This window comes from Eretmochelys imbricata, chromosome 23, assembly GCF_965152235.1.
Source record: "Eretmochelys imbricata isolate rEreImb1 chromosome 23, rEreImb1.hap1, whole genome shotgun sequence".
Taxonomy (NCBI): Eukaryota; Metazoa; Chordata; order Testudines; family Cheloniidae; genus Eretmochelys; species Eretmochelys imbricata.
In genome coordinates, this window is record NC_135594.1 from 15,132,768 (window position 1) to 15,149,930 (window position 17,163).

Below are 17,163 nucleotides of genomic sequence, written 5' to 3' on the forward strand. Positions count from 1 at the left end.
CCTGGCGGGGCGGGGTTCAAGGGCGATGGGGGCCCGGCGGGGGGGGGTCAGGAGCCGGGGGCGGGGCCCGGCGGGGCTGACGCGCGGTTGGGGGCGGGGCTAGCCGGGCCCGGCTGCTGGAGCCGCGGGCCACCCCCCGGCGGGGCCACGGGGTCTCCCAGCGCCCCCCACCGGGCTCCCCTCCCACCGTCCCCCCCACTGCCCCGCCCGTCTCCCCACCATAGGGCGACGCGGATCCATCATAAGCGGATCCGGCGGGGGGGCCGGGGCCGGAGGGGGCGATTATTAATCGTTAACGCCCCGGCATCGCCTGGACCAATCAGCTGCGAGCGGGGGCGGGGACGAGACCAAGTTTTGAAACTTTGCTGGGGGGGACGGAGCAGACGGAGCCCGAGCCCCCGACGCTGCTCCTCCTGGGGGGCTCGATCCCGGCACTCAGGGGCTCCCCAGCCCGGTGAGTGACCCCCCCACATGGGGGGGGGGCGATGGAGTTGGGGGGGTACAGAAGTCTAAATAAAAATGTGTTTTGGGGGCGAATTATGAGGCAAGGATGGAAAATCCGCGGGGGGGGGCGCGTGGCTGGGGGGGCCCATGGCAGTGGGGCGCAGGGCGGGGAGCCCAGTGTGCTGCAGGCTGGGGGGGCCGGGGGGCCAGGCCAAGCGAGCTAAAGCCATTATCTTTCCCTCCCTCCAGAGCCTTATCCCACACCAGAGCGGGGGGGGGGGACTGGGGGGCAGAGGCTGCAGGATCCCAGCGGGGGGTGGGGGGGGACTCCTGCCTACGGGGGGGTTGGGGCGGGGGGCCCGACACTAGCTCACCCCCATTTGGCCCCGGGTTCAGGTGTCGCTGAGCCAGGAACCCTGCACCCTGGGGCCCTCCCCCTGCCACGCCCGGACGCCTGGGTCCGCCTGATGCTGCAGGGCTGGGCAGGGTACCGAAAGTCGGGAAACCAGAACCAGATCCGTTCCTGGGAGCGCCAGGGGGTGAGGGGCACCGGCAGGGCTGGGGGGGGCAGGGCCGGGCTGGCAGGGGGCTGCGGGTCGGGAGTGAGGGGCACCGGCAGGGCTGTGGGGGGGGGGCAGGGCCGGGCTGGCAGGGGGCTGCGGGTCGGGAGTGAGGGGCACCGGCAGGGCTGGGGTGGGCAGGGCTGGGCTGGCAGGGGGCTGCGGGTTGGGAGTGAGGGGCACCGGCAGGGCTGGGGGGGGACAGGGCCGGGCTGGCAGGGGGCTGCAGGTCGGGAGTGAGGGGCACCGGCAGGGCTGGTGGGGGGGCAGGGCCGGGCTGGCAGGGGGCTGCGGGTCGGGAGTGAGGGGCACCGGCAGGGCTGGGGGGGGACAGGGCCGGGCTGGCAGGGGGCTGCGGGTCGGGAGTGGGGGGCACGGGCAGGGCTGGGGGGGGACAGGGCCGGGCTGGCAGGGGGCTGCGGGTTGGGAGTGGGGGGCACGGGCAGGGCTGGTGGGGGGGCAGGGCCGGGCTGGCAGGGGGCTGCGGGTCGGGAGTGAGGGGCACCGGCACAGCAGCCCAGGGGAGTTAGGAGCACATGGGGCCCGTGTGGTTTCCTTTGTGGGGAGCGACAGAGGATGTGGGGCCCGGGCCCGGGACGGGTGATGGGGGCAGGGGAAGTTGCCTTATCAGCCGGAACCAGCGACTTTGCTGTCAGCCCTTCCCCCGCCCACCCCCGCAGCGGGCCTGGGATCCGGGGGGAGGGGGGGAAGGTCCTGTGTCCCACCCCCCACATTGTGACATCACCCCCAGAATAGTGGGGTCTCTGTGGGGCTGGGCAGGCAGCAGCTGTCTCTGCCCCAAGGTACGGGGTGTCCATGTCCGGGGGGGGGCTGGGGTCCCTGCACCTGAGCATTAATGTCCCCCCCTCCCCCCACAGGTCCGGCCATGTCTCCCCAGGGGTGTCTGAGCGTCACCAAATATTTCCTCTTCCTCTTCAACCTCCTCTTCTTCGTGAGTGTGGGGGGGCCTGGGCTGGGCCCAAGGGGCTTGGGGGGGGTGGGCCTGTGTGGGTGATGGGCGGATGGGGGGGCAGGGCCTGGGGCTGGGGGGGGGTTGCTCTCCCCTGCCCCTCCCTAGCTGGGACTCGCGCTAAAGCGGGAGGCTGCAGCTGGGGCTGGTGGGGGGCAGACATCTCTGATTTGGGGCCAGCCACCAACTAGCCCATGAACTCCCTGTGCCCCGGGCTGGGGGGCCCGTGCCAGAGCAACCCCCCCCAGTGTAACCCCTCTTTTCTCCCCCCCAGCTCCTGGGTGGTATCATTCTCAGCTTCGGGCTCTGGATCCTAATCGACCAGCAAAGCTTCGCGGCCGTCCTGGGTGAGCCCCCCGCTCCTGACCCGGAGCCCCGTACTCGTCCAGCTCTGCCCCCCCCCAGCCTTGCTGTGCCCCCCGCTCCTGACCCGGAGCCCCGTACTCGTCCAGCTCTGCCCCCCGCAGCCTTGCTGTGCCCCCTGCTCCCAACCGCAGCCCCCTGCTTGTCCAGCTCTGCCCCCCCAGCCCTGCTGTGCCCCTCACTCCTGACCCGCAGCCCCCTGCCAGCCCAGCTCTGCTCCCCCCAGCCCTGCTGTGCCCCTCACTCCTGACCCGCAGCCCCCTGCCAGCCCAGCTCTGCTCCCCCCAGCCCTGCTGTGCCCCTCACTCCTGACCCGCAGCCCCCTGCCAGCCCAGCTCTGCCCCCCCCAGCCCTGCTGTGCCCCTCACTCCTGACCCGCAGCCCCCGCTTGTCCAGCTCTGCCCCCCCCAGCCCTGCTGTGCCACTCACTCCCGACCCACAGCCCCCTGCTCGTCCAGCTCTGCCCCCCCCAGCCCTGCTGTGCCCCCCGCTCCCAACCCGCAGCCCCCTGCTCGCCCTGCCCAGCCCTGAGCTCTGCCCGGGCCCCTTCCAGGTTCCTCACTGTACGCCCTGAAGGTCTGGTCCTACATCCTGTCCGGAGTTGGCATCATCACCATGCTGATGGGTTTCCTCGGATGCCTGGGTTCCCTCAAGGAGATCAAGTGTATGCTGGGATTTGTAAGTATACAGGAGAGCCAGGACTCCTGGGTTCTCTCCCTGGTCTGGGAGAGGAGTGGGGTCTGGGGTGGGGGGAGCTGGGATCCAGGACTCCGGGGTTCTCTCCCTGGCTCTGGGAGGGGAGGAGGGTCTAGTGGTTAGAGTGGGGGGCTGGGAGCCTGGGGTCACAGTGGGGTTGATGCGGGAAGTCTTCCCCCCCCCTCCCCCCATGAGCTCAGGGCCTGGTGCAATTTCCCATCGTAGCTGGCACCATGTGACACACCGCTGCCCCCCCCAGCAGCCACATCCTTTCAGGGCTCTGCCCCACAGATGGTGCCTGGCCCAGGCTGCTGGCGGGAGGGGAGAGGAAACAATGAGAAAAGCAGAAGAGCTGGAGCTGTCCCTGGTGGGGGAGGGCCTGGGGTGGTGCCAGCCTGGCTGGGAGGGGAATGTTGAGCTCCCCAGGGTTGGGGGAAGGGTTTTGGTGTTAACCGGGGGGCGCGATCGTGTCCAACCCAGCACAGGTGCCCAGTGGCGGAGCAGAGCTGCGGGGTGACCCCCATCAGTTCTGGGACGTCAGTGTCTGTTGGTCTGTCTATGGGTGGCGAGGTGGGAGAGGAGCAGAGGGGTGGGGGTCAGAGGAGGGAGCTGGGGCGGGGGGGCCCTGAGGCTGAGAAGATTCACTGACACCCTTTCTCTTCCCCTCCCCCCCGCGCCCCCGACCCCAGTATTTCGGTTTCCTCTTTCTCCTCTTCGCCGTCCAGATCACCATTGGGGTCCTTCTGTATACGCAACGTGTCAGGGTGAGTGGGGCGTGCCGGGGGGAAGCTCGCGGGGCCGGGCGAGGCGCGGCCGGCGCCGGGGGGAAGCTCGCGGGGCCGGGCGAAGTCACCTCTCCTCTCTCCCTCCCAGCTCAGTGGCAAGGTGCGGGAGTTCGTGGAGGACGCCATCCGGACCTATCCCCTGGCAGGACCCCCCGGCGAGAAGCACCAGGGCTGGGACTTCATTCAGGGGCAGGTGAGACCCCCGGGGCCCAGCTCCCCAACAGCCTGCTCCTGGCTGTGACGCCTGGCTCGTGAGAGAAACCCCGGTGTGGCTGGGCTCCCCCCAGGAGGGGTCGTGGCCCTTTTCCCAAGAGGGACACCCCGATCGTCTGTCCGGTCCCTCCTCTCGGAGCCGTTAGCCGGGGCCTCGATCGGATCAATTTCTGCTGACTGGAGGGAGGAGCTGGGGGCTGGCTCCCTGGCAGAGCCTCGTCCATCCCGCCCCTAGCCTGGGACCGACCCGGCTACGAGACACCAGCCTCCGGCTGGACCACACTAGCAGGGTGGCCCCCAGGGACCCACACGACGAGAGGCCAGCTCCTGGCCTCCCAGATGGGGCCGTTGGCACCAGGGACCCCCGTCTCTCTCCACGGCAGACTGCGACCTGGCCAGACCCCGCAGGCTGGCACCGGGGGCAGAGGTTGAGCCGCAGCCCGGCCAGGCAGCTCCGGTGAACGGCCCCCCGTCCCTGCGTCCTTCGTTTCCAGCCCCTTTTCCCCCTTCATTCTCCAGCTGGTTGGTCCCTCGCCCACCCCTGGGGGCCTCGATTGTTCAATCGTTTGCGGGGGGGGGGGCGGATTTGGGTCTCAGCATCTCTCCGAACCTGATAAGATTCTGGGTCGGGTTCAGCCAGTTCTTGAGCGGCCCAGTTGTTCCCCACAGACAGCAGGTTACTCCTCTGTGCCACGCAAGGAGCAGTGTTAACCCTTTCTCCGCAGCAGGGTGACAATGCACCTTATGGGGGGAAACTGAGGCACGCCTAGGCAGCACAAAAGCGTTACCGACGCTTCCCGCTTCGCCACCGACAAAACTGCTTAAATCTGTCCCCTGCGGCCACCTCACGCTGTGGGGAGAGACCCCACAGGCCGCCCCCTGGGTGCCCAGCTATGTAGACATCAGGTCCCAGGGTGGATTTGATTTAAATCTCGAGTTAGGAAGACTCGATTTAATCATGGTTTTCTACATAAAAGTGCATTCTTGTTGGTTGTTATAACCTTAATACATATTCTTCACAACTATACATGTCGGCTTCGTTTTTAGAAGGGACACACTATACGTTTTTACACAGTGATTTATTTTGAAAACTTTTCAGATTAGTTTTACAGCGATGTCAGAAAACGAATCATTGTTTGGTTATTTCATTTACCTAAAGTAATTGAAGCAGATAGTTCATCTCCCAGTGACTTCATAAATATCTCCAATTCTTCAGGCTAATCATGAATAGTTGGAGGATTTTCTGGCCAGGCTGCGTTAGGAGGAGAACATCACCAGACAGACATTGAAACGTTTTGTTTAACTAAACCAACAACATTAAGTGTTCTGGATTTTTTTTCTTCAGCAGCAAACGTAATATTTTAACAAAACAAGCGTATGTCCCTCGCTTCTCACATTTTTCTCCAGACGTCTTCTGCTTGTCCAGATCTATTCCACCCCCAACAATCTTCTATTCATTGAACTTTTTGAGACTTTGCACTTTTAGAGCGAGGTTGACTCTGTGGACACAAATTTGCAGAGGGACAAGGGTTGAGGTCGGTTATTTCTCACCTCTATATATTATTTATTTATTTCGAAACATTTTTGCTGTTAACAAGCACGTTACCTCTGGGGGAGACAAATCCACAGTTTGAGAACTGCAAAACTAAGCATCTCTGATGGGATCTGCTCGACTGAGCCCTGAGTCCCATTGTGTAGATGATTTAGGTTAATCTTTCTATACAGAAGTCGCTGGAACCCCATAAGATTGGGTCCCTAATCCATGAACTTTTGGAAGTCATTTACAAAACTTAAACATGACATGAATATATTGTCTCCTACTACCGAATTAGAATTTATAATCCCTATTCCATGAGGAGGTATCTTTGAGCTATAATGTATCTTAATTAAAAGTATCTTTTTTCTTCAAAAAGCATTTTAACAAAAAAATCCGATTTAAATAAAATAAAATCCTATTTTTAAATTTTTTTTTTTAATCATTGATTTGTACCCACCCTGCTGGAAACGCCTGTGCACGCCCCCGCTGCCCCATGGCTCTGCTGGTGGGCACCATGGTCTCTGGCTCATCCATGCCCTCCCACTGTCCCCCCCATCTCCTGGCAGCTTCAGTGTTGTGGCTGGAACTCGTACCTGGACTGGCACCAGAACCCAGTTGTGGACAACTCCTCCCGCATCCTGTACCCCTGCTCCTGTCACAACAGCTCCAGCCCTGGCGAGCGCGGCACCAACACCACCGAGGCCCCGGCCATGCAGGGGGCCACTGGGTTCTGCACCGCCCAGGGGGACTGGCCGGTCTACAAGCAGGTGAGTGCTGCCTGAGAAGCTCGCAGCGCCGGAGTCCCCGGCTGGGGGCACTGCTGTAGGGAAGCTCGCAACTGGCACGGTTGTGGGAAAGGATTTTGTAGTAGGTGCCAGTGTTCTGACCCCGCCCCCTCTCCCTGCTGTCATCCAATCAGGGCTGTGCAAACAGCGTCCAGGGCTGGCTGGCCAATAACATCATCAGCATCGTGGGCATCTGCCTGGGCATCGCCCTGATGGAGGTAACAGACCTGGGGGGCATGGGCGGGGCTGGGGAGCAGGGGCCACCCCCGCGGATGGGGAATCAGCACCAGGGGGCACTGTGGGGGAAGGCTGGGGGGGATGTGGGATCTCCCCCTCCATGACTCAGTCGTCGTCCCCCCCCAGTTCCTGCAGCTGCTGTGCCTGGCGCTGGCCGGCACCCTGGAGTGCAGGAGACTCACCAGTGGCTCCCAGGAAATCCTGACCTTCCCCAGCAGGTGGCGCCAGCGTGCACGTGTGGCAGCAGTGTGGGGCGGTGACTTGGGCATGTCTGCATGCGTGTGTCGTTCTGCCTGCGTTTTGGGGCCTGTGTTCCTGCCCAACCCGTGTCCCCACATGTGTCGGTGCGTGCCTGTGCCCACACCCCTTCCTGCAGCTGGGGGTTGAGTGTGCGCGTTGGTGTGCGTATGTGAGGGGCTTGTGCATGTGTCCACGTGTGTCGTTGCGTGCGTGGGCCATGCATGTCCCTCTCTGTGTGTCCCTACACACCTGTGTTACCTCACCCGCATGTGGGTCACCGGTGTTAACACATGTGTCTGAGCGTGTCCCGGGCCATCCCCTCCCCGTGCTCCCCCCCGCCCCGTCTCTGCCCCACACTGACCCCGTTAACCCTTTCCCTCCTGCCGCACCAGACCCATGTATCAGGAGTACTGGCAAGGTAACTTACCCCGGGGGTGGGGACAGGGAGGAGGGAACCTGGGGGGTAGAGGGGGAATAGCTCGGATCCCCCCCACCATCAGCCCCGTCTCCTCCCCCCAGATCCACGCCATGTCCATGGTGTGCTCCCTGCTCCAAGAGGAATCATTCGGCGCCTCCCAGGGGCCAGAGCAGGACATGCAGCAGCTCCAGGGCAGCCCCCAGCCCAGGGGCCTGGCCTATCGCTGGGGGGTTCGGCAGCACATCGCCTGAGAGCCACGCGGGGGGCCCCCTAGACAGGAGATGGGGAGACCCCCCCCCCAGCATCCCCTAATAATAAAGTATCTGTGGAAAGAATGAGGGAGTTAGGAGAAGTGGTTATTCCAGTGGGGGGCATTCTCCCCTGGGGCAGGGCTGGCCCCAAAGCCCCAGGGTGGCGCTAGGGGGCGCTGTGCTGCAGGGAGCGGGGCGCAGGGAACAGAGATTTCAGGGAATCGCCAGACCTGTGGGATTGACCCCTGAATGACTCAGGAGCTGACTCCGCCTCTGATCATCTACCCCCATCACCCCCTTCACCCCCAACCTCTTCCCATCCCCCATCACAGCATTGATTTCAGGGGCCTTCTCACAGGGGTGTGTGGCTGCATTGTTGGGGGTGGTAGGCCCACCTGACCCCACTCACACGGAGCTGCTGGGGTGGAGGGGGTAGGCTGTGCAGGGGATGGTTGGTGGGAAAAGTGGGATCTCTCAACTCCCTCCCACAGCTCTGTGGGGATGGTTGATAATAGCAGTAGGATCCCTCATTAACTCTCCCAGCTGTGTGGGGGATGATTGGGATCCCTCCAATAACTCTCCCGACCCCCAGCTCTGTGGGGGATAGTTGGTGGGATCCCTCCATTAACTCTCTCTCCCCATGGCACCAGCTTGCCAGGGAATGGTTGGCGTGAGGAGTGGGATCCTTTCAGTAACTCTCTCCCTCCACCCCAGCTTGTCAGGGGATGGTTGGCGTGAGGAGTGGGATGGTTGGCGTGAAAAGTGGGATCCCTCCAGTAACACTCTCTCTCTCTCCCCCCAGCTCTGTCTCATGATGTTATCGATGTTTCTGTTTAGAAACATGGGCCAGAACTACGACAAGCTGACCCGATACTCCTAGGAAACCCCTCCCGCTCCAGGGGGTGGAGGGGGTGCAGATGGGCATGATCCACCGCCCCCCAACTGGGACCATCCAGCATGGGCTGAAGCAGCTTTCTTTCCCTGTCTGTCTGAGTCTTCTTGGCAAGGGGCGGGGCCCCTGGTCTATTTCCCCCAACCCCGGTGTGTCATCCCCCACCATGGCTTGAGCTGTGCTCACCCTTCGGGGCAGTGGCGTAGGGATGGGGCCGCTATTTCATTCTGTCTCTGGGTATCTATTAGTAGGGTTTGCTGTAGTAGGGAGGGGAAGTGCAAACTGGGAGGGGGGATTGGGAGAGGTCCTGGTAGTTGTGGGGGGGAATCAGGGCGGGGCAGGAGGTTGGGATGTGTGAATATGTCTGTGTGCCGCTGAATGTTGTTCTCCTTGGGGGAGGGTGGAGATCTGGGGGAGGAGGGAGCAGGGCAAACTGGTCCTTTCCGCTCCCTGCTACTGGAAGGAAGCAGGGGCCCTGGATTGGAGGCTGGGGGGATATTCCCCTCATCTGTGAGCTGCCCCACCTCTCCCCAGGAATTTGCAACTTTTGTAAAATCCACTTTGTAAATAAAATAAAAATGTGGGATCCCAGCCCTGAAAAATTGATCCTTTTTGTTATTTGCAAGGGATGCAGGGAGAAAATTAACGAGGAGGGCGTGTCCCCTCCCTCTTCTCCCTGCCCCAGTTCCCCCCCCCCCCCAAAATGCTGGGGACCCTATTGTTAATGCTGCCCCCAGTGGGTCTATTTGGTATTGTAGGCCCCCCACTGCTAAATGCTCATTGCAAATGTGATAATGCCCCTCCCTGTACACGGGCAGGAGGAGCACAGGTTGAGGGGGCAGCGAGGGGTCCCTGTATAACCAGCCCCTGCACCCCACCCCAGAGGGGCTGTGTCCCAGTGCCAGGCGAGGGGTCCCCAAATAACCAGCCCTCATGCCCCACCCCAGAGGGGCTGTGTCCCAGCGCCGGGCGAGGGGTACCCGTATAAGCAGACACATACCAGCCTGACCAGCACTGGCTCCCGGCGGCATATCTGCGACGTTGCTCCTGGCGGATTTTGGCTGGCCGGAGCTAGATTCTCATCGGTTGCTGGCGGCAAATGTCAGTTTTGCAGCACACACAGAGTCCCGAGGAAAATCATTCCGGCATGAAGCGGTGCGATTTCCAGGCCAGGCCGCGTGGCTGGCGAAGGCGGACGGGGGCGGTGTCAGGCCATTCCTGTTGCACGCCCGATGCCGGTGACCGGTTGGAACGGTGACAAAGCGGGAACCTTTCGGAGCTCCTTGGCCATGGGCGTTCACCAATTTCCCCAAACTCCCCTGCAGCGCTGGGCCTTGACACCAATACAGACAACAACTGCCTCATGATTAGGGCCCTACCAAATTCCCAGTATATTTTGGTCAATTTCATGGCCAGAGGGTTTTAAGATTGGTCAATTTCACAATTTCAGCTGTTTACCTCTGAAATTTCAGGGTGTTGTAACCCTGGGGGGCCTGATCTAAAAGAGGATTGTGGGGGGGTAACAAAACTGTTGTGGGGGGTTGCCTCCCTCACTTCTGTGTTGCTTTCAAACTGGGCCGTAGAGCTTCCTGCAGCTGGGGGAGGCTCCTGGAGGTGGATCTGATCGCCCCAGCTGGGGCTACAAGCTGCTAGTCCCAGCCAATTTGGGGGCCCCCTGAAAAAATGTGGCTTGAAGGGGAGGTGTACCACCCTCCTTTCTGCCCTGCCTCTGGAGATAGAACTGATTTCCCCACGGGAGGGCGGCCATGCAGGGGAAAGACAAGTCCTGCCCCTGCCCCTCCCCAACCCCGTCCGGCCTAGCAGCCCCACTCCTGGCAACATGGGGAGATCGGATTTCCCAGTGAAGAGCTTATTTCAACATCCGTGACATGTTTTCCACAGTTGTGAAATTGGTAGGGCCCAATTATTCATAATAACCCTGGATCATTATCTGTCAAAGTTATAAAATATAAACTGTTTTCTCCCTCCTGCCCCGGGAGGCGAGGCACAGCAGAGCCATCCCCACTGCTCTACAGATGGGGAAACTGAGGTACAGAGGAAGTCTGCAGCAGAGTTGGGTGTTGCTCTATGTCTCAGTTATGGTGCCTTAGCCACTGGGGCCCAGCTTCACTCTGCTGCCTGAGCCGCTGCCCTGCCCAGCTGCTGACACGGAGGCGGAGGCCATGGGCACCTCCCGGCAAGTGCCCAAGCATGGTGGGACACCCCACAACAGGGCCCCTCCATGCCAGCACTGGTGCCCAAGGTCAGCTGGTGGCTGGTTCTGGAATCAGAACCCTGTTCGAATCAGTGCCCCGGGAGAAACGGGCCAGTACAGGTCCCTGGGAGGTGGCTGGTCGGTGCTGGGGGAGGGAAACGGGGGTGGTGGGGGGAAGGTCGGGGTGGGGGAAGGCAGGGCGGGTTGGGGGGTTCTGGGAGGATTGAAGGTGCGGGGTAGTTTTCGGGGGAGGGAAGGGAGATCAGGAGGTTGCTGGGATCACAGTGCTATGGGGGCACAGAGATTGGGACAGTGTTGGTCAGAAGGGGGAATAAGCTGGGGTAATTATGCGGGGAGGGCTGGTCAAAGATGGGGGCAATTCCATGGGGAGAAAAGGAGAGAGGTTGATGCAGGGGGAGAGGGACCCACAAGGGGCAGTTGCGGGGAGAGAAAGGTGTATATGGGGGTGGAGGGAGGGAGGGGAGGGGAGTGGGGAGGATGGCTGGGGATTGGAGGAGGATGCAGGTGTCTGGAGATGTAGTTCTGGGGGATGGAGGGAGGGATGGAGGAAGGGGTGTGGCGGAGGGATGGATGGGGGGAAGGATAGATGGAGGGAGGGGTGTGGGGGAGGGAGGGATAGAGGGATGGAAAAAGGGTTGTGAGGGGAGGGTGCCAGAGGGCAGGGGGCCGGGCCGGGGCTGTGCCCCCCACCCACCTGTTCTGTCCCCCCGCAGACCCGCTCAGACGTCGCTGGACAGGCCGGGCGCGATGCGGGCGCGGTGGCTGCTGGTCTGTGCCCTGACTGTGCTGCTGGCAGGGGCCGAGGGCTCCCTCTTGCCACCTGCTGCCCGTCGCCTGCTGGGCCGCTTCCAGCACCTGCTGGGGGGCAGCCGGGTGAGACTGAGTGTCCCCTGCCCCCCAGGAACCCCCCACCCTTCCCCTGGGGCCCCCAGGGACCCCCAGCCATCCCCATCCCAGACACCCCCAGGGACCCCCCAACAACCCATCCCCACCCACAGGCACCCCCACCTGCCCCTCTATCCCTCCCCAGGCACCCACATCCCCAGACAGCCCCAGGCATCCTTATCCCTCTACCCACCCCAGGCACCCCCCACCCCTCCCCAGGCATCCCCCACCACCCCTCCCTCCAGCCCCAGGGACTCCCACCCTGCCCCATCCCCTGGTGCCACCAAGGACCCCCACCCCTCCCCAGACATCCTCAGCCGTCCCCTCTACCCCTCCGCAGGCACCCCCCACCCATCCCTCCAGCCCCAGGCACCCACCTACCTTCTCCCCCAGCCCCATCTATCCTCATCCCACACCTACTTTTGAGTCTCTATCTCCATGCACACGCCCTGTCTGTATCTCCGTCCAGCGCACGGTCATCGCCCCACACCCCCACATTTCTGCTGGGTGGGGGAGCAGGAGTTGGACTGTGTATGTATGTCTGTCTGTCTGTGTTCGCTCACTCTAACTTCAATATCTCTGAGGGGTTTTGTGTGAGTCTGTAGTGTGTGTTTCCTAATTCCTGCTGTTCCTGGTGCTGGGAGGGGAGCGTGGTCTAGTGGTTAGAGCCGGGGGCTGGGAGACAGGACGCCTTGGTTCTCTGCCTGGCTCTGGAAGGGGAGTGGGGCCTAGTGGTTACATCCAGGGGCTGGGAGCCAGGTCGGGGGACTGTAACTCCCAGGACTCAGTCGATGTGGGTTGTTGCAGGCGGAGTTGGGACAGGAGGAGGGGCGCTTCGAGGCCCCCATTGATTTCCGCAAGCTTCCCCCCAACTACCACACCGAGGAGAAAGAGCAGCGCAGGGTGGGGAACGCCACGCTGTACAGCCACCGTGAGATCAACAAGGTGAGCAGGAGCAGGGAGGTGGTGGTGCCCCCTTTCCTCCCCCAGCCTGCCAGGGCTCCCCCAGGGATGCCCAATTAAGAGGGGACCTGAAATCTCCATGTGGATCTTCACCTAGGAATGAACCCCCCTGACCCCAGCTCCCTGGATAGTGGGGGGAGGTGTGAAGTAATGTCCTCCCTTAGGGCCCACTGGGGGCATGGCCAGAGCGCCCTGTGCTGTGGCTGTTCCCTGGTCAGACCCGAGTACCTTCCCCAGCCCCCTTCCTTGGGCTGAGCCGGTCCCGGTCCCGTTCAGGTGACAGACAACAAGACGGGCGCGATGCTGTTCTCTGACAGGATGGTGACCTCCATCGAGCAGGGGGAGCGGGGCCTGGTGGAGAGATGGCGGGTGAGTGCGGGGGGGCTGGGACAGACAGAGACACGAGGGGATGGCTGGAGCCCAGAGCCAGCTGGAGATGGATGTGGGGGGCTAGGGGTGGGGACCCTGCATTTGCGCTCTAGGCCAGAGCCCCTGCCGGGGATGATGTGCACCCTGAGTGACCTCTGCTGGGGGTCGGCAGTGGGACTTCACCTCTAGGGACTCCCGGGAAGACGCTCACAAGCCAGAGTGCAACGGACTCCTGGGTTCTGCTCTGGCTCTGGGAGAGGAGTGGGGTCTAGTGGTTAGAGCCAGGACTCCTGGGTTCTCTCCAGCTCTGTCAGTTTCTATACACAACCTGCCCCCCGTGGACCCCTCTCCTTCCCTGGCTGGCTCCTTTAACACACTGTCTCCTGATTCCCTGGTACCTGCAGACTTGTGACGCTCTGTTGCTAGGCTCCATGCAGGGCACCTGGCACCCGTATCTCCCGGCAAACACGGGGTTTGGGGCCGCAGCCCGGGGGAGAAAGAAGAGTCAGTAGCAGAAACTTGTCAACCCCCACCCCACCGTCTCCCCTGTCCCCGCCTGCCAGACCTTTGGAACTAGGTTCCGGGCCAGGGGACGGTGTAACAGACCAAAGGAGTCTAACACTGGGCCCCAAGGCTATGCTCCTGAATACTGGCCTCACTGCAGGAGCTCGAGGGCCCCAGCTCACCATCGCTGTCATCGCTCATCCACTATTAAAAGGCAGAGGTCAGGATCACCCACTCCGGAAACTGAGGCACAGAGGGAGGAAAGGCCTGCCCATGCCCAAAGGGCACCCAGGAAGGCAGGGACACAATTGGAAACTGAACCCAGGAGTCCTGGCTCCCAGCTCCCCTGCTCTGACTCATTCCCCTCCCAGAGCTGGGGAAAGGATCCAGGGGTCCTGGCTCCCAGCCCACCTGTTCTAACCCACTAGACCACACTCCCCTCCCAGAGCCGGGGAAAGGACCCAGGAGTCCTGGCTCCCAGCCCCCCCAGCTCTAACCTCACATCCTTCTCCTCCTAGGGGCATCTCCTCACCAGTGCGGGCCCGGGTACGGTGTCACATATTCCCCATTTACCTGTGTCTCTTCCAGGGAAGCCAGACAGAGTCTAGAGAGGAAGGAGCAGGCGGTGGGGCAGAAGCAGAGCCTGTCCCAGGGAGACACGTCCTGCGGATCCCCCGCCCCGGGCTGGCCTTCCTCATCATCCACTTACGGCGCAAAGCCAGGCCCGGGAAGGCCTCTGACACCAGCTGGCCAGACGGCGCATCCCTTAGCGACAGGAGGCACAGGCTGCTAGCTATCCGGGATGGGCTGATGGAAGCCCCCCGCCCTCCGAAGAAAGCTCCCCCCCTTACCCTGGCCTGGCACAAAGCTGTAGTACGGAGGCCGCATTTTTTCTTCTTCTTCAGGAAGCTGTAGCAAAAAGGGAGAGAGAGAGAGCGGCCAGCGATGGAGAGGATACACCCCCTGCGGGAGATCTGTGCCATGCTGGTGAATCTGGGTATAAAGTCCTGCTCCTTGGGTTTTCTTGCAATAAAAATTCTCTCTCTGGCAGGGGGTAAATTGGAGAAATTAAATTCTGAACTCTGCTGCTTTTATGGAGGGCTCTAGGAATCACCCTACTAGATCTGTCCAGGATCCCAGTGCCCCAGCGGTGTGCAGACATGGAACATAAACAGGTTGCCCACCCTAAACGGCTTGCATGGGCCAGTCCACTCAGCAGTTAGCCTCAAGAATAAGCCAGTGGCAATGAGTTCCGCAGGCTCATGGTGGATTTTCTCTGCTCAGTTTTCAGTTCGCCCTGTTCAATTTAGCTGAAGGACCCCGTGGTTCAGGATCATAAGGCAGGCGACTGCACCTCTAACCCTTGTGGTGTCCCACTGTGGTCTCAGACCTCCAGCTGTCCCCGTTCTTGGGGCAGGCACCTGTGAGACTCTCCCGTTGGAGCGGGGTTCTGGCTGATTCCCAGTACATCTGACATTAGCTTGCACCAGAGATGCCTGTGAGTGCCAGCTTCATAAAGCAAAGTATTGTTTAAGCAGAACAAAAGTATTCCAGAGAAAATAGAGCTAACCAATCTACAGCGTCTATGCAAACCTGGCTTAGCTGGGGACACCCGTCTTCCACTCCGGGACCCTGGCAGGCTTGAAGGGTGCTTCAGGGTCTACTGCTCTGGTCTCACGGGGGATCAAAGTTACTGATATACCTTCTCCATCCCATTGGTTGCTGGCTGTAGCCTCTAGCGGCTGCCTGCATGTTCATCTCCCAATTGATTTCCAACGCTCTTCATCAGAGAGATTTCCCAGTCCTCTTGTAATTGTCACCTGTCATCGAACCCCCTTCTAAGTGCATGTCTCCATGAAAGCCTCTGCCAGTGAGGGGTATGAAGAGGGGTGATCCCTGACCGGTGTAGCTGTGCCCGCAGAAGCCCCTTTTGTAGACACAGTTATGCTGGCAAAATTGCACTGGTTTCACTCGGGAGGGGTGGAATAAGCAACACAGTAAAAGGCCAGCTTTGCCAGTGTAGCTGCAGCTGGCATAGTATACCAGTAAAATGCACCTAGTGTAGACATGGCCTGTTTGTACTAGATCCTTTTTAGGATGAGGTGATCAGAATGAAACTCAGTGGGACGTATCCCCAGCTGGTGTCAATCGGCCATCGCTCCATTGGAGTCAATGGGGGTAGATCCCAGCTGGTGTATTTGACTGTAGCTTCATTGGAGTCAATGACCCAGGTCCTCAGACAGTGTAAATCGGCCTAAATCTGTGTAAACAGCTGCCGTGCCCCACCCCAGAGGCAACTGTATCTCAGCCCCAGGTGAGGGGTCCCTATATAAACTGCCCATACAGCACTTTCAGAACTATCCCTGCACTCACGCTTAGTTTTGGAGCCACTGGGGGAAGGTGTGTTGGGAGTGAGGGGAATTGCAGGTTATTTAAGCAAAGGCAGGTTTCCTCCGTGCTCAGACACCTGTGGCAGACAGAATTCTTCACCCAAGTGGCAGCAGGATTGGGTAGCTTGGCGAGATGAACAAGTCTCCACTGGATCAGCTGAACTTGTGTGAATGCTCTGCAGTCGGTACCATCTTCTCAGATAACCCCGGTTGCTTGAGTTCTGCTCAGCTCTACAGAATATTCCCTGTGGTACTTGATGCAAAATAATTTTTATTAGGTGTATGGCCCCCCAATGGATATTGAGGCCCCCTGCTGGGCCAGGTGCAGCACAGACACCCCCTCCCAACCGAAATCAGGGCCCCCATTGTGCCAGATGCTACCCAGACACACCAGTTCATGTGATGGAAACACCATCCCAGTCTTAGGTAAAATTGCAAAAGCAGCATGATGAAGTGACATGCCCAAAGTCACCCAGGGAGTTTGTAGCAGATCTGGGAACTGAGTCCAGTTCTTCGGAGTGTCAGGCCAGTATTGTGGCTGCTACCACTTTCCTCCTCTCCAGATGTTCTGACACTTCCTTTGTGATCAAAGGCGATTCGTTAGGGGCGCAGATTCATAGATTCTAAAACCAGGAGTCATTCAATCATCTAGTGGCCTCCTGCAGAGCACAGGCCAGAGAATTTCACCATTACCCCTGCTCTGAGCTCATAACTTGTGTTTGGCTGACACATCTCCTCCAGAAAGGCAGCCAGTGTGAATCGGAGGACAGCCAAAGATGGAAACTCCACCACTTCAGAGGGGAGTTTGTTCCAGGGCTGAATCATCCGCACTGGTAGACATGTGGGCCTTACTGGACAATTTGGAATTTGTCTAGTTTTAACTGCTTGTCACCGGTTCTTGTTCTACCTGTCTCTGCTAGATTGAAGAGCCCTTCTACACCCAGGACTTCCTTCCCATCAACCATAGTCAAATCACCTCTTGGTCTTCTTTTGATGAGCTGAACATATCAAGATCCTTAAATCCCTCACTGTAAGGCATTTTTTCCAGCCCTCATATAATTTTTGTGGATCTTCTCTGCACCCTCTCTGATTTTTCCGCATCGTTTTTAAAATGTGAACACCAGAACTGGCCACGGGATTCCAGTATTGTCTCACCAACACCGAATTCGGAAGTAAAATCACTTCCTGGCTTCTACCCACACTACTCCCTGGTTTGTCCATCCAAGAATGCATGAGCCCTTTTTGATTAGATGGTTGGTGTTCTAACAGAAGTAAGAGATGGCGACCAATCTTTTTGGGGCAGGGGACCATGCTGACAGGATCTCCCCAGCCACCCTGCCTCCCTTCACTCAGGCAGAGTTTGTGGGATGATGTAGATACCAGGGTGTCTGGGTTAGGGAGGGTGTAGAGTCCTTCTTGCAGCTG

The 17,163-nt window shown here is 60.2% G+C and overlaps 2 protein-coding genes across 4 annotated transcripts; both read left to right on the plus strand.

Annotated features, from left to right (window-relative positions):
* The first annotated feature begins 381 nt into the window (after positions 1 to 381).
* On the plus strand, positions 382 to 8,993 carry CD37 (CD37 molecule). 2 transcript variants are annotated; one of them, XM_077840652.1, is made up of 9 exons: positions 382 to 454; positions 1,883 to 1,956; positions 2,249 to 2,321; positions 2,891 to 3,015; positions 3,723 to 3,797; positions 3,907 to 4,011; positions 6,135 to 6,335; positions 6,488 to 6,571; positions 8,302 to 8,993. In XM_077840652.1, the coding sequence occupies exons 2-9, from the start codon at positions 1,891 to 1,893 to the stop codon at positions 8,377 to 8,379; spliced, it is 807 nt and encodes a 268-aa protein (XP_077696778.1). In that variant the 5' UTR covers positions 382 to 454; positions 1,883 to 1,890; the 3' UTR covers positions 8,380 to 8,993. The 2 variants fall into 2 exon arrangements, with proteins under 2 accessions (XP_077696778.1, XP_077696779.1); XM_077840653.1 differs by lacking the exon at positions 382 to 454 and adding an exon at positions 964 to 983.
* A 2,358-nt stretch (positions 8,994 to 11,351) lies between these two features.
* On the plus strand, positions 11,352 to 14,378 carry DKKL1 (dickkopf like acrosomal protein 1). 2 transcript variants are annotated; one of them, XM_077840692.1, is made up of 4 exons: positions 11,352 to 11,500; positions 12,320 to 12,457; positions 12,752 to 12,844; positions 13,937 to 14,378. In XM_077840692.1, exons 1-4 carry the CDS (start codon positions 11,375 to 11,377, stop codon positions 14,261 to 14,263), a joined length of 684 nt encoding a protein of 227 aa, XP_077696818.1. In that variant the 5' UTR covers positions 11,352 to 11,374; the 3' UTR covers positions 14,264 to 14,378. The 2 variants fall into 2 exon arrangements, with proteins under 2 accessions (XP_077696818.1, XP_077696817.1); XM_077840691.1 differs by lacking the exon at positions 12,752 to 12,844.
* Positions 14,379 to 17,163: the final 2,785 nt, after the last annotated feature.